The following is a 27,112-nucleotide window of genomic DNA, read 5'->3' as shown; positions in this document are numbered from 1 at the left end:
CTATGGGGGGATTGCTCCAGGATGAATGGACCAAAGAGAGGGTCCAGGCCTGCGTGTGAAACCTCTCTGGGGGGCAATGCCACCATGGCAGGCTCTACAGAACTAACAGACCCATCTTCCCCAACCCCAGCACTGAGGTCAAGCGGCTCGATGCTGAGGACCGGCGACATTTCAACAGATCCAGTGACTGCTAAGCCAGCACCGGCAATCCCCCCAGAGGACTTACAATTCCCAAGTTCTGAATCATAACCGGGCTCAGGGCTGAACCACTCCACTTCAATGGAGCACATCCCAGAAGGCCTAGCACCTGGCCTCTTAGTGCCAGTCAATGACACCGCCACGATGGGCTCAGCAGCCACAGGGCTGATGCCTCCAAAATGGGGGCAGGATCAAGGGTGGAAGGAGAATGCCAAATAACGTTGGTGTCCAGGTGGGGGCCCTGATCTCCCCAAAACTGTCTGGGAGGCCCTCAGTCACCAAGTACACCCTGCCAGCACCTGAGGGAGAAATCTTAACCTTGATGGCTCCTGGAGGGACGGATGTTAAGGACACGGGGACCCCACTAGCAACTTCCCGCACTACAGGATCCTCTAGTGGGGGGATCAACAGCAATAACGTCCCTGCTAAAACCTCCTCCTCATGCGGCTTCACTCACTGAACTCTCCCACGGGACAGCAAATGGGTACAAGAGCAGCAGCAGCCCTCCTCAAAGACGGTGAGGCCTCTTCAAGATCAAAAGAAAGCAGCTGTGCCCTGGCCTTGCTTTGCCTTGGCTCTGCACCTGCCCCCCAAGACCATCTCTGAAGCAGATTACCAGGATCAGCGGGTGAGATGGAATCCACTCGCGGGGGCCGCAGGGACAGCAATGGCAGCTTTGCGAACACATCTTCCCCTACAAAAGATCGCTCTCCCACTCCTGTCACCTCCCCCTTCCCCTCCAAGGACCACTTAAGTTGATAATCAGCCGGGCCCACCTACTTGGCTGGGTGCAACGGGGGGCCACCCTTGGCACCCAAGAGGGATCAGATGGAGTACTTGGGGGAGAGGCCAGCTCAGAGGTTGTATCAACAGGGACTATTTTTGTGCTCTTCTGTGCCTTGGGGAGGGGGTCATAGGGCAGTCTGTCTGCATGCAACCCAGTTCCCAGCAGAGGTAGCACCCTGCTTTCCCTCATAAATAGTGGACCCTGTATAGGGTCCCCTGGAAGAGCACCACAAAGGATCCCTCCACCTCCACGCAACCCCTGCTCATCCCCCTCAGGATGTTAACCTGGCGGTGGAAAAATTACACTTGGCAGAGGCTTGGGTCCTTGCACTATGGGGGATATTAATTTCCCTGGGATGGGGAGAAAGCGGGAGGGCCACACTGGGGAGAAGGGGTGGCACAGAGCTGAGCACCACCCTAGCCCCCAGGCCTCTGGTGGTTCAAGGAGGACAAAGATGCTCCCCACTGACATCTCCCTCTCGACCACCTCTTGAGCGGCAGCCTCTGTTGAAAGGGAGAAAACTACCCATACATTTTAGAGGCCACCACAATGGCTGAGCTGGGGGGCACCCTTACCAATGCCTGCACGTAGACTTCCATGTGGGGCAAAGCAGCTGCCAGGAGGCCAGAGAAGGGGCCCGGGCTGCCACAGCTGGAAGTAGGGGAAGTGGTTGGTGCTGAGGCTGTGGCAGATGACGATGGCATAGATGGTATATTCACCACAGACACTTGAGCATACCCCCAGGTGCCCTGGGGAGTGGGGCCCTGGTGCTGGTAGAAGACCCAGAAGGGGAAAGGAGGAATGGAAGACCCCATGGAGGTCTTCTTCTTAGCAGGGCTTTGCCTTTGCCCCGAGCAAGTGGTGGAGAAGTCCTTGCCCTTGCCTTGGAAGTTTGTAGCCACTCCTGCTACCCTACTGAGCGTAGTATCCAAAGTGGGGGCAACAATGGTGGTCAGGGAACCCCCTGCCCCCTTCTCATAGAATCAGAGAATATCAGGGTTGGAAGGGACCTCAGGAGGTATCTAGTCCAACCCCCTGCTCAAAGCAGGACCAATCCCAACTAAATCATCCCAGCCAGGGCTGGCAAGAATACTGTGGGAGACTGTATCAAAAGCTTCACTAAAGTCAAGGAATAACACATCCACTGCTTTCCCCTCATCCACAGAGCCAGTTATCTCGTCATAGAAGGCAATTAGATTAGTCAGGCATGACTTGCCCTTGGTGAATCCCATGCTGACTGTTCCTGATCACCTTCCTCTCCTCTAAGTGCTTCAGAATTGATTCCTTAAGAACCTGCTCCATGATTTTTCCAGGGACTGAGGTGAGGCTGACTGGCCTGTAGTTCCCTGGATCCTCCTTCTTCCCTTTTTTAAAGATGGGCTCTACATTAGCCTTTTTCCAGTCATCCAGCACCTCCCCCAATCGCCATGAGTTTTCAGAGATAATGGCCAATGGCTCTGCAGTCACATCCGCCAACTCCTGCAGTGCATCCGGCCCCATAGACTTCTGCTCGTCCAGCTTTTCTAAATAGTCCCGAACCACTTTTTTCTCCACAGAGGGCTGGTCACCTCCTCCCCATGCTGTGTTGCCCAATGCAGTAGTCTGGGAGCTGACCTTGTTCGTGAAGACAGAGGCAAAAAAAGCATTGAGTACATTAGCTTTTTCCACATCCTCTGTCACTAGGTTGCCTCCCTCATTCAGTAAGGAGTCCACACTTTCCTTGACTTTCTTCATGTTGCTAACATACCTGTATCCCAAGAAAGGGGAATAAATTCATAGGCAGGAGTTGTAGACCAAGCTGGATGCACAAGCATCTTAGAGAGGTGATTAAGACGAAGCAGAAAGCATACAGGGAGTGGAAGATGGGAGGGATCAGCAAGGAAAGCTACCTAATTGAGGTCAGAACATGTAGGGATAAAGTGAGACAGGCTAAAAGTCGAGTAGAGTTAGAGCTTGCAAAGGGAATTAAAACCAATAGTAAAAGGTTCTATAGCCATATAAATAAGAAGAAAACTAAGAAAGAAGAAGTGGGGCCGCTAAACACTGAGGATGGAGTGGAGGTTAAAGATAATCTAGGCATGGCCCAATATGTAAACAAATGCTTTGCCTCAGTCTTTAATAAGGCTAAAGAGGATCTTAGGGATAATGGTAGCATGACAAATGGGAATGAGGATATGGAGGTAGATATTACCATATCTGAGGTAGAAGTGAAACTCAAACAGCTTAATGGGACTAAATCGGGGGGCCCAGATAATCTTCATCCAAGAATATTAAAGGAATTGGCACCTGAAATTGCAAGCCCATTAGCAAGAATTTTTAATGAATCTGTAAACTCAGGAGTTGTACCGAATGATTGGAGAATTGCTAATATGGTTCCTATTTTTAAGAAAGGAAAAAAAAAAAGTGATCCGGGTAACTACAGGCCTGTTAGTTTGACATCTGTAGTATGCAAGGTCCTGGAAAAAATTTTGAAGGAGAAATTAGTTAAGGACATTAAAGTCAATGGTAAATGAGACAAAATATAACATGATTTTACAAAAGGTAGATCGTGCCAAACCAACCTGATCTCCTTCTTTGAGAAAGTAACAGATTTTTTAGACAAAGGAAACGCAGTGGATCTAATTTACCTAGATTTCAGTAAGGCGTTTGATACCATGCCACATGGGGAATTATTAGTTAAATTGGAAAAGATGGGGATCAATATGAACATCAAAAGGTGGATAAGGAATTGGTTAAAGGGGAGACTACAACGGGTCCTACTGAAAGGCGAAGTGTCAGGCTGGAGGGAGGTTACCAGTGGAGTTCCTCAGGGATCAGTTTTGGGACCAATCTTATTTAATCTTTTTATTACTGACCTCGGCACAAAAAGTGGGAGTGTGCTAATAAAGTTTGCAGATGATACAAAGCTGGGAGGTATTGCCAATTCAGAGAAGAATCGGAATATTATACAGGAGAATCTGGATGACCTTGTAAACTGGAGTAATAGTAATAGGATGAAATTTAATAGTGAGAAGTGTAAGGTTATGCATTTAGGGATTAATAACAAGAAGTTTAGTTATAAGCTGGGGACGCATCAATTAGAAGTAACGGAAGAGGAGAAGAACTTTGGAGTATTGGTTGATCATAAGATGACTATGAGCTGCCAATGTGATATGGCTGTGAAAAAAGCTAATGCGGTTTTGGGATGCATCAGGAGAGGTATTTCCGGTAGGGATAAGGAGGTTTTAGTACTGTTATACAAGGCACTAGTGAGACCTCACCTGAAATACTGTGTGCAGTTCTGGTCTCCCATGTTTAAAAAGGATGAATTCAAATTGGAGCAGGTACAGAGAAGGGCTACTAGGATGATCCGAGGAATGGAAAACTTGTCTTATGAAAGGAGACTTAAGGAGCTTGGCTTGTTTACCCTAACTAAAAGAAGGTTGAGGGGAGATATGATTGCTCTCTATAAATATATCAGAGGGATAAATGCAGGAGAGGGAGAGGAATTATTTAAGATCAGCACCAATGTGGACACAAGAACAAATGGGTATAAACTGGCCACCAGGAAGTTTAGACTTGAAATTAGACAAAGGTTTCTAAGCATCAGAGGAGTGAAGTTTTGGAATAGCCTTCCAAGGGAAGCAGTGGAGGCAAAAGATCTGTCTGGCTTTAAGATTCTACTCGATAAGTTTATGGAGGAGATGGTATGATGGGATAATGGGATTTTGGTAATTAATTGATCTTTAAATATTCAGGGTAAACAGGCCTAATCCCCTGAGATGGGATATTAGATGGATGGGGATCTGAGTTACCTAGGAAAGAATTTTCTGTAGTATCTGGCTGGTGAATCTTGCCATATGCTCAGGGTTTAGCTGATCACCATATTTGAGGTTGGGAAGGAATTTTCCTCCAGGGCAGATTGGAAGAGGCCCTGGAGGTTTTTCGCCTTCCTCTGTAGCATGGGTGACTTGAGGGAGGATTCTCTGCTCCTTGAAGTCTTTAAACCACGATTTGAGGACTTCAATAGCTCACACATAAGTGAAGTTTTTCGTAGGAGTGGGTGGGTGAGATTCTGTGGCCTGCGTTGTGCAGGAGGTCGGACTAGATGATCAGAATGGTTCCTTCTGACCTTAGTATCTATGAATCCCTGCCCAGCACTCCCCGCACCCACAGCCCAGTTGCCCAGTACCCCACACAGACCCCCTACTGCCCAGTGCCCCAACACACAGAGGTTGCCCCCACTGCACAGAACCCCCCAATGACCCCCCACTGCCTAGCACTCAAAACACACAAACCTCTCCCACTGCCCAACGCCCCCTGCCCCCTCACGACTCAGCATCCCCCATAGACCCATTCCCCGTGCCCTGCCCCCCGGCTGCACTCATCAGCCCTGCTGAGCCAGCGCAGAGCAGGAATTCCCCCTCCCAGCACAGTTCTAGGGAGAAGAACACTGAAGCTTGGGAGCACAGAGAGGTCCCGTCTCCTGGGGCCCCACCCACCCCTCCCTGCCGGCGCTGGTGCCCATGGTGGAGAGGAGGCATTTCCTTGCAGGGGTTGGGCAGCCACCAACTTCCCCAGCCCGCCGCTTCTGCAGAGCAGACCTTGCAGCCTGCCTGGTAGGATGTATTTATGGGTATGTTTGGCCCTACCCTATGACTAAAGTCATATTGATGTTGGGGGTCAAGAGGTCAAAGTGTTGGTGTCCATGGCCCTACATCTAGCCAGTCTGATAGTATGGGTCCAGAACTGGGACTTGTAACCAGTCTTCTGAGGATGCCCAGGCAGGTGGGGTCAGGACTCAACCTGGGGACCCAGGGAGAGATCAAGCTAAAAGAAATGTTCCCTTTTTTCAACACCGTTCTACACCAGAATCACATTGGGAATGGCGTCAAGCCCAAAAGGAGGCACTGGCAGCCCAAAGGGAACCCACAAAGAGAGTGGGGAAAGTCACTGGGGTGCAGCGTAGTTTGGAGCACCCTGAGAAACAGCCACATGAACAGCCTCCCCCATAGGAACAACCTCCTGCTCTCAGACAAGGGGCCGACTTCATCCATCAGAGAGAGGACCCTGTCTTCAGCCCACTCTATGGCCAGTTGGCCAGAGTAAATGGATGCTGGTTGATCCTGGCCAGCATGCCCACTATTCCCATTTCGAACTAAAAGTGGAGCTCTTCGTGAGGGTGATCTGGGACAAACAAACTAGAGCCCACCAAACCCAACTCCTGGTCCCCAAATTGTACCAGAACTAGGTATTAAAATTGGCCCATGATGTACTGTGGTCCAGTCACTTGGGAGCAGAGGATACTGCCTCAGGGGTTTATTGTGACGTCAAAGATGATTGTGCATCCTGTCTGGAAGCCACTGGCAGCCATCCAGCCACCCCACAGGCCCCCTGGGTCCCTGCTCCATTGGTGAGAACCCTTTTGACAGAATTGAGGTAGTCCCTGTGGGGCCCCTGGAGCCAAGTTCAAACAGGTGTTGGTGTATTTTGGTGATCGTTGATTATTCCACTTGGTGCCCCACAGCCAGAACCCTGGGCTCAGCAACATCCCAGACAGTAGCTACCGAATTAATGAATGCAGATGTTGGGAATTAGCAGATAACAGACAATCAGCAGCTAATAACTGGCTCCGATTCCCAGCTGGAAGATGTAAGTAAATAACAACCTGCTCTGTAAGGGAGAGGGCCAGGGGAGACAAGTGCTTCCCTGAGAAGTAGCAGAAGGCTGCAACAGGGCAGGTAGGCCCTGTGATCTCCCTGAGGCTAAGGAGGGCTGCGAACCTGGAGCTACTGAGCAGCTGAGGACCCTGCAGTATCAGTCCAGGTCGGGATTATCACCTTTGCTACTCTTCCATATTTTGTGTGTTTGTGTAAGAAAAGAATAAAAAAGCCTGAAAGCTAAAACAGTGGGGCATGGCTCACTATTTTCTCCCCAAGCTGGTGGACGGACCCACCAGACTACCGTTAGCCTCTGCAATTCCACAGGCCCATCTCACTTGCAGATCTCCACTGGCCCACTCTGACTGTGCACAGAGGGCAAGAGGCAGCAGGGTCTGAGCCAGTGCAAACAATGTGGCAGGGGAGGAGGCAGGGGAGTGAGCTGGAACAACGGAGATCCTGGCTCCTGGGGTGTGGGACCAGACCTACCTGCAGGGAATGAAATACTAATGAGGTCTCCCATAGATCCCCATAACCCTAGATTGCACTGAATTTCCATAGGGATCTCTTACCTGATGACACACAGCTCTACCTCTCTTCACCACATATGACCACACCACCACCACCACCACCCAGATAATCCAGTGCCTAAATGAGATCAGCTCATACATGAAGAACAGCTGGCTGAAGCTGAAGCTGAGGCAGACAGGTGCTGCTGCTGGCCAAAGGAAAGCGCTTTGAGGAATTTGAAATCATGGTTTAGTCTTCCTGGGTCAAAGAGACATACACACACACACACCTGTTGGTCTGGGGTTTGAGGCTCCTGGATTCCTTGCCAACTCTAAGTTTTCATGTAGCAGCATCCACAAGGAATGCTTTCTAACATTTCCACTTGCTAGGAGACTCCGTCCCATCCTGGCGGACGATAACCTGGCCTCAATTACACACTCAGTTGTCACCACCTGTCTGGATTACAGCCATGTGACAGACGGGGCAGGAAGCCATCAGAATTTAGGAAACTCCAAGTAGTAGAGAATCCCGTAGCATGGCTCCCAAGCAACACGGGATACTGCGGGAACATCACACCTTTTCTCTATGCCCTAAGTTTGCCTCCCACAAAACAGAGTCAAAGTTCAAGGTCTCATTCCTGATCTTCAAGGTGCTCCATGGCCAGGGTATGTAGAAGAGCCAAAAGCTCCAGGATAAGGGCTATGGTTGACAGCTCCATTCCTCAGGCTCAATGTAACTTTCTACCACAAGGGAAAAGCTCATCTGTGGGGGAGACAAAGCTTCCTCAGGGACCAGTCCCAGACTGTAGATCAAAGTCCTGTGGCAACCAAGGAGCATCCCAGCCTTCCCCACCCCACGCTCCAAAGACCAAGGACTGCTCCGACCTGCCTCTGCTGATGTAAACAGAGACCAGGACAAACATTAGAAAAACAAAATGAGCAACAACAAAAAACCCTATCAAAACAGCCCCACACACCCTAACTGCACTCATAATCCTCCCCCTGGGTGAGGGGGCAGAGAGAGAACAAGCCCCACACAGCAGCTGCTAGTCAGGTCACCCAGGGCATGACTGGAAGGCACCTAGATGCTGCAATGATGGGGACGGGGAAAGAACCTTCTGCCAGGTCCTGTCCACCCAATACACAGGCCAGCTCTCCCTTCTTGATGCAGAAGGTCCCAAATTTCCCCCATGTCAGTACTCCACACTCTCCCAGCACCAACTGCTCCTCTGCCTGCTCTGTGCAGGCCCAGGGAACATGTCAACTTGGTGCAGGAAGTCTGGTGGATACTAGACACTGCAGTCCCATTTCTCCCCCAAGCTTGCAGAACCTGTGCAGCTGCTCTCCCACTGGAGCTGGCGGTGTAATTCCCAGCTCAAGGAGCCATACCTGCACTAGCTCTAATCAAGCCTGCACACTATAAATAGAATAATAGAATCACAGGACTGGAAGGGACCTCGAGAGGTCATCTAGTCCAGTCCCCTGCACTCATGGCAGGACTAAGTATTATTCTAGACCATCCCTATTGTTTGTCTAACCTCCTCTTAAAAATCTCCAACGATGGAGATTCTACGGCCTCCCTAGGCAATTTATTCCAGTGATTAACCACCCTGACAGTTTAGGAAGTTTTTTCTAATGTCCAACCTAAACCTCCCTTGCTGCAATTTAAGCCCATTGCTTCTTGTCCTATCCTCAGAGGTTAAGAAGAACAATTCTTCTCCCTCCTCGTAACAACCTTTTATGTGCTTGAAAACTGATATCATGTTCCCTCTCAGTCTTCTCTTCTCCAGACTAATTAAACCCAATTTTTTCAATCTTCCCTCATAGGTCGTGTTTTCTAGACCTTTAATCATTTTTGTCGTTCTTCTCTGGACTTTCTCCAATTTGTCCACATCTTTCCTGAAATGTGACGCCAGAACTGGACCCAATACTAGGGCTAATCAGTGCGGAGTAGAGTGGAAGAATCCCGCGTCAACAGGGTAACACTGCTGCTAATACAGCCCAGAATGATATTCGCTTTTTTTGCAACAGTGTTACCCTGTTGACCACAGATATCCCTAGGGGGCAGCGAATTGGAGCGATTGCTCTGGGCCTCATGCTTTGGGGGTCCCCGCGGGTCAGCACAATTGGCCGGAGCAGTATGGGCAGCGGAAGAACCGCTGGCTGGGGGAGGCTACTCCCAGCTTCGCCCCTTCTACCCGAGGGACAGCGTGCGCCCTGGAGTGCCAGGAGGGAGAGTGCGCGGCGACGGCACCACCCCGCAGCCGCCCCAGCCCCAGAGTGCCAGGAGGGAGAGCGCGCGGCGACAGCGCCACTGCAGCCAACCCAACCCCGGAGCGCCGGGAGCTGCAGCCTCCCCAGCCCCAGAAAGGCAGGTGGCATGGCCCCAGCCCCCTGGAGCCCAGCGGAGCTGCCGAAGCAGGACCCTGGGGGGGGAGGAAGTTGGGGGGGCATGCCTGGCTGTTTGAGGAGGCACCACCTTCCCCAGCCTCCCCTACCTGTCCTCGGTGTGGTCAGTCCTGGAAGTGCTGTCACTTCCACCCCAGGCTCCGCAGCACCCTAGGGACGGCCTTGATTTTGACTCATATTTAGCTTGTGGTCCACTCTGACCCCCAGATCCGTTTCCGCAGTACTTCTTCTTAGGCAGTCATTTCCCAGTTTGTGAGTGTACAACTGATTGTTCCTTCCTAAGTGGAGTACTTTGCATTTGTCCTTATTGAATTTCATCCTGTTTACTTCAGACCATTTCTCCAGTTTGTCCAGATCATTTTGAATTTTAATCCTATCCTCCAAAGCACTTGCAACCCCACCCAGCTTGGTACCATCCACAAACTTTATAAGTGTACTCTCTATGCCATTATCTAAATCACTGATGAAGATATTGAAAAGAACCGGACCCAGAACTGATCCCAGTGGGACCCCACTCGTTATGCCCTTCCAGCATGACTGTGAACCACTGATAACTAGTCTCTGGGAACAGTTTTCCAACTAGTTATGCACTCACCTTATAGTAGCTCCATCTAGGTTGTATTTTCCTAGTTTGTTTATGAGAAGGTCATGTGAGGCAGGACCAAAAGCTTTACTAAAGTCAAGATATACCATATCTACCACCTCCCCCGATCCACAAGGCTTGTTACCTTGTCAAAAAAAGAAAAGGAGTGCTTGTGGCATCTTAGAGACTAACACATTTATTAGAGCATAAGCTTTCGTGAGTTACAGCTCACTTCATCAGATGCATCGAAAGCTTATGCTCTAATAAATTTGTTAGTCTCTAAGGTGCCACAAGTACTCCTTTTCTTTTTGCGAATACAGACTAACACGGCTGCTACTCTGAAACCTACCCTGTCCAAGAAAGCTATCAGGTTGGTTTGTTCTTGACAAATCCATGCTGACCGTTACTTATCATCTTCTTATTTTCTAGATGTTTACAAATTGATTGCTTAATTATTTGCTCCATTATCTTTCAGAGTACAGAAGTTAAGCTGACTAGTCTGTAATTCCCTGGGTTGTCCTTATTTCCATTTTTATAGATTGGCACTATATTTACCCTTTTCCAGTCTTCTGGAATCTCTCCCATCTTCCACTGATTTTTCAAAAATAATCGTTAAATGGCTCAGATATCTCCTCAGCTCCTTGAGTATTCTAGGATGCATTTCATCAGGTCCTGGTGTCTTGAAAACATCTAACTTGTCTAAGTAATTTTTAACTTGTTCTTTCCCTATTTTCACCTCTGATCCTACCCGATTTTCACTGGCATTCACTATGTTAGATGTCCAATTGCCACCAATCTTCTTGGTGAAAACTGAAACAAAGAAGTCATTAAGAACCTCTGCCACTTCCACATTTTCAGTTAGTCTCCACCCCACACTGAGTAACTGGCCTGCACTGTCCTTGGTCTTCCTCTTTCTTCTAATGTATTTGTAGAATGTTTTCTTGTTACCCTTTATGTCTCTAGCTGGTTTGATCTCGTTTTGTGCCTTGGCCTTTGTAACTTTGTCCCTACACAGAAGTGTGGCTATGGTGGCTCGAGTGGCAGGAGGGGCTAGCTACCCCAAGTCTGAGACCCAAGTGCATCCAGATTGAAGTTGCTTGACTAGCCTGTACCACCTCCTGTGCTGTGGCTGCTAGGCTGCTATTTTAATGTATGTCTATCGGAGCTGGGAATTACACCTTTCAACTCCAGCGCAGACATATACAGCCTGGGGTTGGCGCTGACCCATTAAGCAGACACCAAACCAGCCGTGACCTCATTCCCGGTCAGTGCCAGTCCTCCCGAAACTGCCCCAGAACTGTGCACACTGCCTGCTTCTACCTGCTGCATAAGGAGAGCTCACTGCAAAGATCTCAGATCGGGAGCTCGCTGAGGGCTCCTCCCAGCAGGAAGCTGGTGGATGAAAGTGCACAGAAGGCATTCTGTGGAGTGACGGCTCTGGCAGACAGCCCAGCTGGCTAGAAGAGCCACAACTGATTTCCAAAGCTCCCAAGCATTCATCACACTGTTCTCAGCCACACCTGATCATTTGCATGTTTCCACAGTGCCAGCAGTTCCCATGCTCTGGGAGGGTGTGATATCACTTCCACCTATCCCATCATGCTCAACTCCTGAGCCTGCAAGCAGATGTCTTCACAGTAGAGTTAGCCCAGACGGTCAGCACTCGGTTCTGATACACTGCAAAGCCACACCTCAGTGTGTCTAGTCTACTGTGTCTTCACTGGCTCTGCATTTATTTGTGTGTGGCACAAGGACTTCTGGGGACATAGACCATGGTTCTTAATGCTGCAGTGAGCTAAGCCACTCTATGTGGGATAACTTGTTTGTCCTTTGGGCACCTGGGGGGCTTGGGGGAAAGCACTAAAGCTCAGCACTCCAGTAGTTTAGCCTGTGCCCCCACTGCAAAGTGGGCGGGTTAACAGCCTGAGTGACAGCAGCACATGGGCTCTGGCCCACAGTCCCAGACAGGTCAGCCAGCCTGAGGTCTGAGCACATGCAGGCCAGAGAGTTTATGTGGACGGGAGCTGAGTTAGGAGTTGCTCATGGGTGACCAGGGTGATGGCTATGGTGGGCTCCCAGATATCAGGCACAATGGCTACTAATGAGCTCTCTGAGGCTCCCAGACAGTGGGCTCTCTGCAGCCTGTGTTGTGGGTACCTGGGTGGACCAGCTGGGGACCCTAACAAGGGTCATGGTGGGGCCGCAGTTTGGAGCTGTTCCTAGAGTAAAAGCAGGTGTGATGCACTGAATGGATAACTCAGGAAGTTCACTGTTTTGAGAGCTCTGTGCTGGAATGGGCACTAGATGGGGCACTGGCTTCATGTATGAACTCACAGAGCATCAAGTCCAGGGGCGCCACCTCCCCACTGGTATTGGCTCTGTCTTGGGACCTGTGCCCATTGGTACTGGCTGTTTCAGTCCCAGGTCCTTCAAGCTGCCCTCAGCAGACAGAAGGGCTGGGATGGGGGAGCGCTGGAAGGAATCTTGCACAAACTCTGCCTGTGGCACCACTGCTCCTATCCTGAGCCACAGAGTCTTGGAGGTGGATTCCTGCCCCTCCCAGTGGGCTGGTCTCCTACAGCAATGGCTCCCAAAACACTGATCAGTTCATTCTGACCCTGACCATCCCAGTGCCCATGGCTCTGCACGGGGAGTGACCCTGATGTGCTCTGCTGCCATCTGAAGAGTTAAGGAGGAGCAGAGGTGGGCTGGGGCCCAACCTGCTCTGGCAGCCCCCAGTGCTGGGGCGGCAGGTAGGGCCGGGCACTCACCTAGGCTTAGCCAAGGGGATCCCTTTTGCTTTTCTGATTTGCCGATTCCTGCTCTGTCAAGTAGCAGGTTCAATTTCTGCAGCTGCCCTTGGCAGGAGGGCGGGGTGTGGGCACCAGGCGGGACCTTCGCAGCTCGCAAAGGCCCTTACTGGAGAAGCAGAGCCACAGCACATCCTTACCAGGAGCATCCTGCGCAGCGACGTGGAAGGCCTGAACCAGGAGCACAGTGCCACGCTGCAGGCAGGGCTGTGTTCAGCAGGAACCCAGAGTCCCAGCACTGGCAGGGAGCACCCATGTGGGAACCATCCCTTCCCCACCTAACGGGCAGGGGGCCTGAGCCCCCCCTTCAGACTCCCAGGCAGAGTCATGGCACCCATTGCATTGCAGATACACAGATAGATGGACACAGCGAGGGGGTCTTACTTCGTTTGCTCTTGTCCTTATTGAGGAGTAGCCGCAGCTCCTGGTCCTGCTGTCCAGCCTCTGCCTCACGCTGCGGGGAGTCCATGTTCACCTGCAGGGGGGACAGAGAGCATCAGCATAGCAGCAAGAGAGCTCTGCCCCCGCCAGTGCCCTGTGGGAGAGGGCAGGGGACGGGAGAGAGGAATCCTGCCCCAGACAGTGTCTTGGAGGGAGGGAAGGGGAGCCCCGCCTCTGCCAGAGCCCTGCAGGGGAGGAGAGTGCCCCACCTCGGCCTGGTCCCTGTGGGAAGGGGAGAGGGGGAGTCCTGCCCAGATCCCTGTGGGGAAGAGAGGGGGGAGCCCTGCCCCAGCCAGCATCCTGGGTGGACAGAAGGGGAGCCCCTCCCTTGCCCTGAGGGGAAGGGAAGGCAGGAGCTCCACCCCAGGCCAGGCTCTGGGGGAAGGCAAAGGGAGAGCAGATCTCCCCCCAAAGGTCCACCAGGGGGCTCCCCAGGGGGACTTAGACCCAGCACACCCAGAGCAGGTTGGGCGCAGGCGTCAGAGTGGCTCATTCTCCATGAGCCTGTCCATTTAGCAGGGCACCAGCACCAGGGGAGAGGTGACTCTGGGAGGTGCAGCTGCAAAGCCCAAGCCCCTCAGCCCTGAGTCCGGAGACATGACGGAGTGATGGGGCTGCAGGGAGAGCGCTGCCCTGTAGGCTCTATCAATAGTGACTCTCAGGAGTCACTTGATATAGGCCCTCTGGTGGGTGGAGTGCCTGCAGTCTGGTACCTGACCCCTGAAACAGGGAGGGCGAGAGACAAAGGGGCCCATCCTGGTGCTTCAGGGTACCACGACAATGGAGCCAATGGGTCCTTCCCCTGCAGAGGAGCTCCTGCCAGTCCTAAGGCTGCTCTCGGACTGGGGTGATGCGAAAGCCAGGACCGGTCGCCAGAGTGCAGTGGAGCTGTCGTTCAGGGTGGAGAGAAAGGCCGGGTCCCAGGGACTGAGCAGTGCAAGCAGATTTGGCACTGAGCCCCTGTGGGGGCTGCAGTTACCCAGATGAGACTGTTGGGTCCAGGTTAGGCCCTGCTCCCCAAATGTGGGATTTACGGGCTGTGTTGGGCTCCAGACCAAGACAGGGAGAAGCGGTATCCCCTGCTGAGCACCCTTTGGGCTTTCTGTCAGCATAGGCAGCCCTGGAACAATCCTGAGAGCTCCAGGATTGGCGACTGTCCTGCCGGCCTGGAAAGGAGACCTCTGAGAAGAGGGCCACTGGTTTTGGCTTCTTCCTGGAATCAGATGGAGGGATCAGTTCTGGGACTCCAGGGATGGACTGACCCTGCCTACACCACCACATTTACTGGAGGGTCTGGAAGGTTCTGACCTTCGTGGTCAAGGACACAGGGCGCAGAGCAGAGACCTGGAAATGCAAACTTTGCTGTCAAGGTTCTGCCATGGCCTGGGGAATTGATCTGGCTTGTCAACTTGGCTCTGCCCTGGACAGAACTCTTGGCTTTGCACCATCTGATCCAGCCCCCAGCCCTTCCTTGGGCCCATTCCAGGTTTTCTTGCCCCTTGTTCTCAAGCAGCTGGTGCTGCCACTGCCAGAAACAGGGGAGGAGTCACTGCTGGACAATCCCTATGTTCTCGGTGACCAGGAGAGCTGTGTTCACATAGACATGGACTGTAGACTTCTCAGGCCTTGACAGGGGAAAGCACTGCTAACTGTGGCCTCCTGTGATCCCTGCGAAAAGCCAGACCAGAAGGTGACTTCCTACTTTTCATCACCATTGGCCACGCTGCATGGACCCAGCGCTGAGCCATGTGAACACATGGTGTTGGGATCACTTTATTTGGGGCCAGGCAAAAAGCCCATGACAGGGGATGCCTCTACACCTGCCAGGATAATGGACAGTGTAAGGGAGTAAGAAGGGAGAGGGTCACACAGGGTGGAGGGTGCTCAAGAGCAGAGGCTGCCTCCGGCATCTCCACCAAAAGTGGCAGCCAGGGCTGGGTAGCATAGCTCAGACCCAGAGACTGACAAGAGTAGCCCAGCATTTGTCCTGTAACTTCCCCCCTTTCATTTGGGATCTTGGAGGTTTGTGGGATGATTCACTCCAGTCTCAGAGACAAGAGAAATAAACAATGACGTCTGATGAGAGACCGGGGGAGCCAGGGATCTGCCCAGACCACTATCTGGAGCACCATCCCATTGGTATTGCCTGGGAAGCCAGACATAACCGCTGCTCCTTGAGCTCCCTCGAGTTCTGATCACTGACAACGGCTTGGTCCTTCTGGGGCCTGGGGGCCTCCTGCTCCCCAGCACAGCTGTGCTCAGAGCCAGGGGGTGGCTGCCAGCTTCACTCCCCCTGTGCTGACTGACTGAAGCAGGCTCCCAGTGTGTTTGCAGCAGGCAAGTGCCTCCTCAACCCGCCCCAAGAGCTACTGGTGCGATGTGTCCCCACAGCCTGGAGCTTGGCCCTGTGGCCCCCCAGAGGCCCGGGAGCGTGTTCCTACCCGCATGTGCTGGTGGGTGAACTGCTCCACCTGCTGCTGGTGCAGGCTGGCCAAGAAGAGCTGGTGCTGCAGTTGCTGCGTCTGCTTGAGAGCCAGCAGAGCGGTGTCGGAGCCGGGCTTGACGAAGCGCTGTCCGATCCGCAGGTCCATGGGGACAGCCTGAGGCACCCGCAGGGAGACGCACAGGTTCACAGCAGCTGGCAAGAAAGAAGCAGGGAGAGTTCAGTCATTGTCTGATTTGGCACCCCAATGTGTCCCCACAGGCTGCTGGAGAGAGGAGAGCCCCAGCACAGGCCCCAAAGGGCTGCCCACACCACCACACTGGGGACCCTTGTCCTGGCCCCAGGGGACAAGGAGGGAACCCCCCACCTGGGCACTGACATAGAGCCCCTTCACTACAGGAAGAGAACTTCAGCACCTGTTTCTTTCCTTGGGCAATGGGAAGGGTTGAAGTGGATCATAAAGAACTGCTCACCCTGTGCAGTTTTGTGCCTGTGAGGGCCACAACCCGTAGGTTCTGACCTGGATGCAGATCAGTTAGGTGGAGGGGATTGGATCTAGAGGCCCAGGCCTGGCCCATCCCCAGTGCATAATACTCAAAACAGAAAATCCTACACGAGAGCAGCAGCATCTTCTGCAGTCTTCTGGAGCCCTGGCAGCTGGCCTCTGGTGAACTCCAATCCAGCGTGCTCAGCTCACGGCTAGCTAGGGTTGGCTCTCTGCCTACTGGCCTGACAGAGTATGTCTACACTGTAATTAAAAATCCACGGCTGGCCCGTGCCAGCTGACTTGGGCTTGCAGTTCAGATGTTCACACTTGGGCCTCGAGCCTGGGCTCTAGGACCTTGTGAGTTGGGAGGGTCCCAGAGCTCAGGCTGCAGTCCAAGCCCAAGTGTTTACACCACAATTAAACAGCCACTTAGCCCAAGTCCCTTAGCCTGAGTTAGCTAGCACAGGCCAGCCACAGATGTTTAACTGCAGTGTAGACATACGCGCAGAGTTCCCTGGGAACGTAGAATTCCTCTGGGATATTTTCTTATCCTCGCTGTCCCAAAGGTCCTGCTCCTGGAATTAAGTGATAACGCATACGCCACATGCACCCATCCAGCCGGGCTGTCTCCTGCAGGGCTGAGAGAAGTCAAAAGTGCTAAAGCCGTTGAAGGGCGTCTCTGCCAGAGCACGTCACAGCCACTGAGCTAAGATACAAATTTAAACAGATTTTGTTCTATCAGCTATGGAATCAACTTAAGTTAAACTGAAATGAAACTGGTTTAAACCAAACTAAGATCCAGTTTAAGTGATGCCAGTGCAGCTCCTGTGTGTAGACAAGGGGTCAGGCACTAAACCCAGCAGGTCTGACTCTGAGCCATATGACAGGCACTGCTGGGCAAGGCGGCGCCATTGTGAATCACCCCCCTGCACCTATAACTCCACTTAATAATGGAAACCTACTAAAAAAACATCATTAGAGCCCCTTCCTTACCCAAGCCTGAAACACCCACTTGCCCACCACGCACACACATCTGTTCCCATAACAGCACAAACTCCTCTGCAATCTAAATCCAGGGCCCAGACTGGTTCAAGCAGTCCTGTGCGTACCTGGAGAACACTCCCCTGAGATGTGTATTGAAGGATAAATTCCTCCAGTACATGCAGTGTTGCCAGCTTTAATGCTTTTACTGCAGTTCTCATGACATTTGTTCTCTTCTTAAAGCCCCAGCGCCTGGAGTCAGGTGATCACATGAGACAGAATTGCAACTTTCATTTTTTAAAACAGGGTAAGTTTCCAGCTCTTGTGATTGTAGAGAAAAGCTTGAGAAAGTGACTCCTAAAGACTCAGAAACTAGAAGGCAAATAAGCAGAACCCCAAAGTCATTAAAATCTCATGATTTTTAAGCCTATTTCATGATGGGGAGAGGGGACAGGGGACTCATGACTTGTTAAATGATTGGGGTTGGCAGCATTGTCCAAGCAAGTGCAGAAGCAGGTGTCACCAGCAACACCCGCAGAAGTGTTCTGCAGTGTTCCCTGGGTCACAGCCGCTCTCCCAATGGGCCCAAGGGATACTTGCTGGTGGCCTGCAGATTGCTGGGGGAGGTATCCCAGGGTGCTGGCTCCTCCTTCTTCATTCCAGCTCTGAAGTTGGAGTAACTCAAGGTAACAGTGCATTCAGGGCTTTCCTAAGTTTGCAATTGCTGCCGTTCTGTGAAGGCATCCTGTGCCCCATTGTGCTGGGCACTGCACAGTCCCTTCATGCCCTGAAGACCTCGCCGTCTAAACAGTCAAGGAGGGTTATCAGCTGCATTTAGAGGTGGGAAGCTTAGGTCCAGAGGTCAGGAGAAAGTGAGGACTCTCTCAGACGCCTTTGAAAACCTCCATCCACAGAGTCTGTGTCCGAGCCACTAATCACATTTTCACGCTCCAGAGATTAAGGACAAGCTTGAAAACCCCCAGCAACCAGGGCTTTGCTTACTTTGCAACCAGTGATGAAATCTGGCAACTGAGACTAAACTGCTACAGTAAAAGGCAGAAATGTTGAGGATACAACCTAAAGAAACCCATGGAGCAATGACTCAAGTGTCAGATTAAAAAAAACCCACAGCCAACCTTTTAGACCTTGTAGCTGGAAGGTGGAACACGACAGATATAGCCTGTGCCCTGCCCTTTCCAACATCTCACAGGGGGAAGTGGCAGTGATCCGGACTCTAAGGAGTGTCTCTTGCTGAACCCCATTAAGAGTCCCAGGTTCAAAGTGCTCTAAAATCCACATGCCTGTGCAGACTGTAAAATGTTATGCCTCACTGGGCCCCAGGTTAGAATTATGGGTTCAAATTTGGGGGGTTCCCAAGAAACAGCCCTCTGCCTCAAAAAATGAACTGCGTTTAAATTTTTCAGATTCTATCACCTTTTGGTGCAGAATGAAAGGTACAAATATGGCTCTGACCCTCCTAAAATGTACAGCCCTGACTGCCCTGAGCTCAGCGATTCAATGGCACTAAGGACCAGGGTAGAAATATTTTAACACAATTCCACTACAAACACTTTAGCATCTTGGCGAACAGTTCACACCTCTGAGTTATTTCCTCAGAAACACACCTTGCGCTGGGCTCTCACATGGTGGCTTAGGGGAGCAGCTTTTGCCCCTCCATCACAAACCTCTGAGTTTGCAGCCTCTCTGCAGGAGGTTTGCATGCTGTACACATTAACGCTCTCAATCTGCTCCATGCTTGGGGCCACACTGGAGCTCCTTTCAGAAGTGTGAGCGATGTGTGCAATTCTGTGTGATGGGGCTGAGTGATGGCAGAGGCCTGGGTTATGGATATATGTCCTGCTGGACAGGTGATGGCAGGGGTTGGAGGGAGGGGTACACTCCTCATTGTGTGATAGGGACAGGTGATGGCAGAGGGAGGGATCTGAATTTGCCTAGCTTCAACTTCCAGCCATTGGATCATGTTAGACCTTTCTCTGCTAGACTGCAGAGCCCTGTATTAAATATTTGTCCCTGATCTAGGTACTTAGACTGTAAATAAGTCATCCCTGAAGCCTTTCAAGTAATTTGTACATTCAGCATAGCAAAGAGACAGTGCAGTAACTCACATGTTAGTGGTCTTTTTCAGGATTTGGCATGGCTATTACTTTTTCTCTGTGCCAGATGTTAGGTATTTGATGCTCCTGGATGACTCTAGATAGAAAGGTGGCTAGCTGTTATTTACTAGGTTTTCCCAGTTTTTTCAAGAATTCAGGGGGGCTGTTATCAAGCTCACAGGCTTTACTTATTTTCAATGGGCCTCTTTCAGAAGTTCTTTCTTCTTGAGGAATTCAGTGTACATATTTTTGACAGGTTTCAGAGTAGCAGCCGTGTTAGTCTGTATTCGCAAAAAGAAAAGGAGTACTTGTGGCACCTTAGAGACTAACAAATTTATTAGAGCATAAGCTTTCGTGAGCTACAGCTCACTTCATCGGATGCATCCGATGAAGTGAGCTGTAGCTCACGAAAGCTTATGCTCTAATAAATTTGTTAGTCTCTAAGGTGCCACAAGTACTCCTTTTCTTTTTACATATTTTTGCATTCCCCTGTTAAACTGATGTATATCTGGAGCTCTGCTTTCATGCTCTCTACATCCAGCCGATTCCCTTTATTTCTCCTCAAGCTTAGAATTCACTGTGTAGCCAAAGAACTTGTCCCTAATCCTTCTCTCCAGTTTCATATTCAATCCATTCAAGAGCTCAGTAACTGAAATAATACTAAAGCACGTGGCTTCTAAAGCCTCATTACAGTCTTTGAATAGCTTCAGAGTACAGCTCAGAAAGAGAAAATATCTTTCAACTACCTCATTGGCAATGTCCTTGTCCCCAAAGCATTCCCAACTTATTTTGGGACACTCTTACTCTCCTAAACTCTGGAAATAGCTAGTTAGTGGTTTCCAGCACTTCGGTAATCTATTGATTGCTGGCAAAAAAGTCAGTCACCTGGTAACAATGTGTCTGAACAGATTGCACTTTTCCACCTCAACAAAGTCACAAATCTCCTTTAATTGTTCTGTTCTAGTGGTAGAAATGTTGAAGTGGGAATAAACCTTTAGAATTAAATGTTCTACATCAATATCAAGTTTAATTGTTGCATACTTTATTATGTTATGAAGAATGTGTCCTAAGCAGTGGGCTGCTATAATGTCCTCTTTGACATTTTTCAGTTTCTGGTAAATGCTGTTATACATCCCATAATTTACACTGGCATTATCAGCTGCATACGCTGACAGCTTCTCCAAACTGAGGTAAAAAGTCTTGAGTTTTCCAAATATTTCTGTGGCAGTGGCTAGAAGAGATTCCTGATTATCATTGTAAAAAGCCAAGAGAAAGTATAAGAGGTGTGTGTATATCAATCTCCCCTCTGTTTTTTCCACCAAATGCATCCGATGAAGTGAGCTGTAGCTCACGAAAGCTTATGCTCTATTAAATTTGTTAGTCTCTAAGGTGCCACAAGTATTCCTTTTCTTTTTGCGAATACAGACTAACACGGCTGCTACTCTGAAAAGAGAAAGTATGTAATCCTTTTTTTTCAAAACTGAAAAACCTTAAGACTAATAGAAAACATTTTGTTGCTCCCTTATTTGAAGCACCAAAGAGAAATATAGATCATTAGCCTTAATATATCATAAATGCTTCTGAACTGAATATGGGGCTAAAATGTTCTCACTCAGTGCTTTAGCCATGGTATTTCATCAAGTCAAGTTTTTAGCTACAGACAAGTCACAGTAAACAGTTTTATCAACTTTTATGCAACAGTCAATGCTTCAGGAAGAATGGTGATGCATAACAGCATGGAACAATTTGCAAAGTTCAGCAGCAGTCACATTATTGTCACAAGGCAACACACTAGCTTTGAAGAAATTCTCTATATTAGTTGAAGTAGCTGTACTCTGCGAGTTCTGTTTATGCTTTTCAGAAGAAATGCATTGATTCAAATCTTCTTTTCCACGACTGCTGACATATATATCCCACCGACTCAGGCTGCAGAATGCATGGCGCTCTCCTTTCCTGCTTTTAGCAATGAACTCAGATTCTTTTGGCCATTTGGGATTAAATGACATTGTTTATAGTCACCGTGCTGAAACACACAAACTCCAAGACAATATTGCCTTTATCGACCACAGCAGAGGATTGATCATGAATCATGAATCATGTTTGAGGGAACAAGCTACTTGTACAAGCAGCAGTGTATTCATCCTGATCATGGAGATTATTAATTTTCCACCAGGGATCAAGATTTTAAAAAGACTCAGAGATTTCCCTGGATTCAGAAAGACTGACAGGTGTTCCCACACTGTGCTGGGGAGGTGGGGACAGCATAAGAACCTAAACAGAGCAATACCAAGAGCCCCAGCAGGGCACAGTGAAGAAGTTTCTTTTTGATGCTTGTATGCAAAATACTAGCTTCACACTAACACCAGATCTGAATCGGACCCTCTGCTCTGAGTGAAATAGCAGATGTTAGCAAACCTAGAATCCCTGAGTCCTTTGGCTGTGTTACTTTTGCTACTCTTTTCTGCAATGAAGAAGCTACATGTGGGGAACACTAAGATGATCAAACATGAGCCACACATTCCAGCTGGTTTGAATGACCTCAGTAATATGCATTTAAGGTACATGCACTTAAGTAATATGCATTTAAGAGCAAGTCATGCCTGACTAGGGCAAGTCATGCCTGACTAACCTAATTGCCTTCTATGATGAGTTAACTGGCTCTGTGGATGAGGGGAAAAGCAGTGGACGTGTGGTTCCTTGACTTTAGCAAAGCTTTTGATACGGTCTCCCACAGTATTCTTGCCAGCAAGTTAAAGAAGTATGGATTGGATGAATGGACTATAAGGTGGACAGAAAACTGGCTAGATCGTTGGGTTCAACAGGTGATGGTCAATGGATCCATGTCTAGTTGGCAGCCGGTATCAAGTGGAGTGTCCCAAGGGTCGGTCCTGGGGCCAGTTTTGTTCAATATCTTCATTAACAATCAGGAGGATGGCGTGGATTGCACCCTCAGCAAGTTTGCAGATGACACTAAACTGGGAGGAGTGGTAGATATGCTGGAGGATAGGATACAGAGGGACCTAGACAAATTAGAGGATTGGGCCAAAAGCAATCTGGTGAGGTTCAACAAGGACAAGTGCATAGTCCTGCACTTAGGAGGGAAGAATCCCATGCACTGCTACAGACTAGGGACCAAATGGCTAGGCAGCAGTTCTGCAGAAAAGGAACTAGGAGTTACTATGGATGAGAAGCTGCATATGAGTCAACAGTGTGCCCTTGTTGTCAAGAAGGCTAAGGGCATTTTGGGCTGTATAGGCAGGGGCATTGCCTGCAGATCGAGGGACGTGATCATTCCCCTCTACTTGGCATTGGTGAGGCCTCATCTGGAGTACTGTGTCCCATTTTGGGCCCCACACTACAAGAAGGATGTGGAAAAATTGGAAAGAGTCCAGTGGAGGGCAACAAAAATTATTAGGGGGCTGGAGCATGTAATTTATTAGGAGAGGCTGAGGGAACTGGGCTTATTTAGTCTGCAGAAGAGAAGAATGAGGGGAGATTTGGCAGCTGCTTTCAACTACCTGAAAGGGGGTTCTAAAGAGGATGGATCTAGACTATTCTCAGTGGTAGCAGATGACAGAATGAGGAGTAATGGTCTCAAGTTGCAGAGGGGGAGATTTAGGTTGATATTAGGAAACACTATTTCACTAGGAGAGTGGTGAAGCACTGGAATGGGTTACCTAGGGAGATGGTGGAATCTCCATCCTTAGCGGTTTTTAAGGCCCTGTCTGGGATGATTTAGTTGGGGGTTGGTCCTGCTTTGAGCAGGGAGTTGGACTAGATGACCTCCTGAGGTCCCTTCCAACCCTGATATTCTATATTCTACATGGGTTATTCTGAAATACAGCCACGTTCCATAAGGTGCTGCTTCCACCATTGCTCTGCCTAGCTGCGGAAGTAATGGTGCCACACAAGTGCTAACATGAGGTGCAGCAGTTGGCTAGAAAGGGATTCTCCCACTATTTTCAGACCAGCCCCCAGTGCACCCTTACTGAGAGACTGTTTCATTGTTAGGTGCTTATCCAGACCAAAATTCAGCTGTAAGCCTTATGTTTCTCCTCTGGATTTTTTTTAGAGCATGCACTCCGGCTTGGAGTCTGGGTATAAGAATCTTTAAGCACACTGTCTGTCACTGTTTTGCTCACAAAGTTTATTGGTGGACCACCGGGGACAGACATGGGTTCCTGCTAGAGCCTGACTTACTTCCAGGATCAGGCCCTTGTCTTAGGAAAGCTTCAGTTCTAACAGCCTATTAGCCACCTCTCAGTCACCAGAACCCTGGCCTTGATCCACAAAGTTACCTTTCTAATTCTGATTTGTCTCCATCCACTCAACCCTGTATTTCAGCCTTGCCCTCTTGCTCTCTTTGATATCCCCTCCTGGTTGTCTTCCCTTCATCTTAAATTTAATATGATAAAAAACGGAACTCCTTTTCTCTGCAGCCTGTCCTGCATTTTCCTTCACTGTTGAAACACCATCATCTTCCTGTCAGTCACTCAGACCATTAACTTGTGAGGTGTCTTTGATTCTTCCCTCTCCTGGGCCCCCATGTCAGGCTGTGTTTTCCTCTCTGGCATTTCTAGAATCTGACCTTTTGCATTCTGTGCACCCTGCAAAAGCTCCTATCCCTCCTCATCAGCTCATAGTTTGAGTATTGTCACCTCAGAGGCTTCTGGACAAGCCAGCCTAGGCCCCCTGCAGCAGTCTAACCAGCCATTAGCCCTGTCAAAGTATTGCCTGGCTGCTTGGGTTGCAGTCTCAAGCAGCCAGTGAGAGGGAAGGGCAGCTGCTGCAGCTGGCCCAGCTGTGGAGCATGGGCCCACCCCTACGTGCAGAACACTGCATGATGGTGCTGTCCTGCCTTCGCCTACATGGGCCCACTTGTGCCATGCCTGCCCCCCTCCGCGCCAGCCCTGCTCCCGCTGGCGTAACTTTGCATGCAGTGAGGTCACACCCTGGGGTTGGGGGCAGCGCACTCTGAAAAATGGCGTTCACCAACTCCACAGTCTCCTCCTCAATTTTTACCAGACAAAGCCACTTCCAGTTCTAAATTGCTCCTGGACATAGACAGGGCTTTACAAAGTCAGGACCGTCTGGCTGGAACCCAGAGGAATGGCCTCCCTACTACTTTTTTCCTTATCCTTATCCTTTGAGCATGTGTCAGGTGGGTAGCACTGTTTGGAGAGACTGGGTATGGTACCGTGCTGGAGGCTTTTGAGCGGCACCAAGTCTTCTGATTAGTGCCCAAGTCTGCTGAATTGCGGCTGGATCTTGGCACGTTTAGCTCAGTGACAGCCTGATCCCATTTTGCTCATCTAGAAGCATTTAAGCTTTTAACACACGTGTGTCAATGGCTGGATCGCCATGCTCTTCATATTGCTCGAGTTCTGCACACTCCACATCTAGGCAAGGAATGTAGAGTCTCATTGCAACCTCTGGGAACGGATTTGGTGTCTGCTTTGTAAATGGCTCTTGTGGACAGAATGTCAGCTTTTTCAATAGAGACGTCATGCAGGATACAAGTTATGTACCGGTCTGTGAAATGTGTAAAGCTGGGCCAGTTTGCGTTCCAATAGCTCCAGTGAGGGTAGTTCGTGGTACTCACATTAGGTATGATTACTGCAACATTGATATGGATTGGATGATGTTGACTATCTGGGAAGGTTTTCAATACACTACTTACAGCTTCAAGCCTGTGCTGATGATCCAGATGAGGTCGCCTGGCAGAATGAAAAGTACCCCATCATTTTCGACCCTGGAAGATGTGAAGGTCGTGGAGCAAGACCCAGTTCAAAACATCAACTCCACTTTGATCTGACTCTCTGCATCTCGAGTAGGGGCTATCTCCAAAAAATCTCCAAAACTGATGGCAGACTGTGAGAGCTTAGGAAGAATATTTGAGGTAGGCAGGGGTGAAAGTAAGGCAGTACGGGCCGGTACAGCATACCAGTAAAAGTTAGCCGCCAGTACCAGCCTGTACCTCTGCACTTTAATGTCGCTGCCCCTTTTGTCCACCCCCCGGCTGACGTGGCGGCAAAAAAAGTAGCTGCCCGAAGGCAGCAATTTAAAAGGGCCCGGGGCTTTGGCTGCCGCTCTTGCTAGGGAGAACCTTTAAATCACCGCTGGTGCCCCGGGTGGTGCGGGCCAGGGAGCTCAGATGGACTGGCTGGGGGATGCTGATCCCCAGTACCGCCCCAGGCCTGCTCCTTCCGGGGGGGGGGGGGGGCAGAGCAGCCCTATATCGGTAAGTGCTTCATTTTACTTTCATCCCTAGGGGTAGGCCTAGGGTCAGTTAGTGGCCTTGTACACCTTTACCACTCTGAAATGACAACTCTCCAGTCTGAATGAGATGGGAGTGGGTCCGTGTCAGCAAGATGTGGTCTAACACAGGTGCAGCACAGCCACATCCGTGTTATGTTTAAAGGCTAGGGACTGGAGAACGGAGTGTTTTAGCAGCTTAGACCTTCAGTGTTTAGCTGAATGATTTTCAGAAATGATCCAATGCCCAAGCCAGATTGCTGAGATCACTTGAAAGTCCATCTAGCTAGGATCTGAAAGTTTTGGTCTTGTAGTTGCAACTTTAATTTCTCTTGCTGAAGAAGGATATTCTACAATAGGAGGTTGCTGCATTATAGCGGGGGGGGGGATCTGGGGGAGGGACATACACCTCGTGATGGAGAGGGGAGATGGCAGGGGGAAGAACAGGGCATATGCCCCACTCTGTGACGGGGATGGATGATGGCAGGGGTGAGGGTGGGAGGGACTTGCACTCTGTGGGGTGATGGGAACAGGCATACGACTTGGACGGTGATGGGGATGGGCAATGAAAGGCGGATCTGGGGGAAGGGCAGGCTTATCTGCAGGATATTTATGAATCGTTTTTCATTAGCTTTAATCACATTAAAAACAAACTCTGAAACCAGCGGGAGCATGTGTGTGTTGGGGAAAGGGAGGACTAGGCGAGTGGTCAGATGTGAGCTGGGGCGGGGATAGGCAAGTGGCCAGATGTGAGCATCAGGACAAACAAGCTGCAATCCTTCCCTGCTTGCCCTGAGCCAGGAAAAAGGCCTTGTCCACGCAGCCAAGAGGCACTGTTTACAGGGGAGGGCACCGCTGCTAAGTGGTTACTGGGTAGGGCTGGGCCAGGCCTTAGACAGCAGGACTGCTCTCTTTGCAAAGTCTCTCCAGCCGCTGGTCACTCTTGGTGTGTGTTAACCCTGCAGGAGCCTTTGCCAGTTGTCATCTCCCCTCCAGGAGCTTCTGCCAGCCACAGCCGCAGGGTTTTGCTCCTGGTTCCCAGAACAACCAGGCAGTGGAGAAACTGGCTCCAAACTCTCAACTCAGCGCAAAGCTGGGTCCCAGCCCAAGGAGTCACAGGGAGAATAGCAGTAACTGGCACATAACAGGGCTCAGGCAGCCGAGAGAGAATAGACAAATGGACCCGCTCACCCTCCACGTATGTGTGACTCTGTGCAACTACATTGGGCACCTCTACACAGGGCATGTAGGCTTAGCACAGCAACTCCTCTTCAATGAGCCCTTCTGCATAAAGGCAGGTCTGAGACCACTAGTCAGTGCTGCATCTTGAGAGCTCCACTGTGGCTAGGGACTCGGCGGCCAAGGCTGCCTCGGCTGGCGGCAGACAGCACAGTGGGCAGAGGCTGCCCGAGACTGCTGCTTTCAAAGTAAAGAGAAATGGCTGACGGCGTGGCAT

General features: G+C 50.3%; 1 protein-coding gene across 14 annotated transcripts in view; it reads right to left on the bottom strand.

Moving 5' to 3' along the window:
* HDAC7 (histone deacetylase 7) overlaps window positions 1–27,112 on the bottom strand; it is a 247,300-nt gene that overhangs the window by 42,491 nt on the left and 177,697 nt on the right. For all 14 annotated transcript variants that reach the window (XM_038378921.2, XM_043506270.1, XM_043506267.1 and 11 more), the window contains 2 exons: window positions 15,818–16,014; window positions 13,320–13,410 (listed from right to left, as the gene is read on the bottom strand). In XM_038378921.2, coding sequence (XP_038234849.1) covers window positions 13,320–13,410; window positions 15,818–16,014 — 288 coding nt within the window. The remainder of the gene's footprint in view (window positions 1–13,319; window positions 13,411–15,817; window positions 16,015–27,112) is intronic.

This window comes from Dermochelys coriacea, chromosome 20, assembly GCF_009764565.3.
Source record: "Dermochelys coriacea isolate rDerCor1 chromosome 20, rDerCor1.pri.v4, whole genome shotgun sequence".
NCBI lineage: Eukaryota > Metazoa > Chordata > Testudines > Dermochelyidae > Dermochelys > Dermochelys coriacea.
The sequence above is the reverse complement of the archived record's forward strand: the minus strand, read 5'-3'. Positions and strand labels throughout refer to the sequence as shown.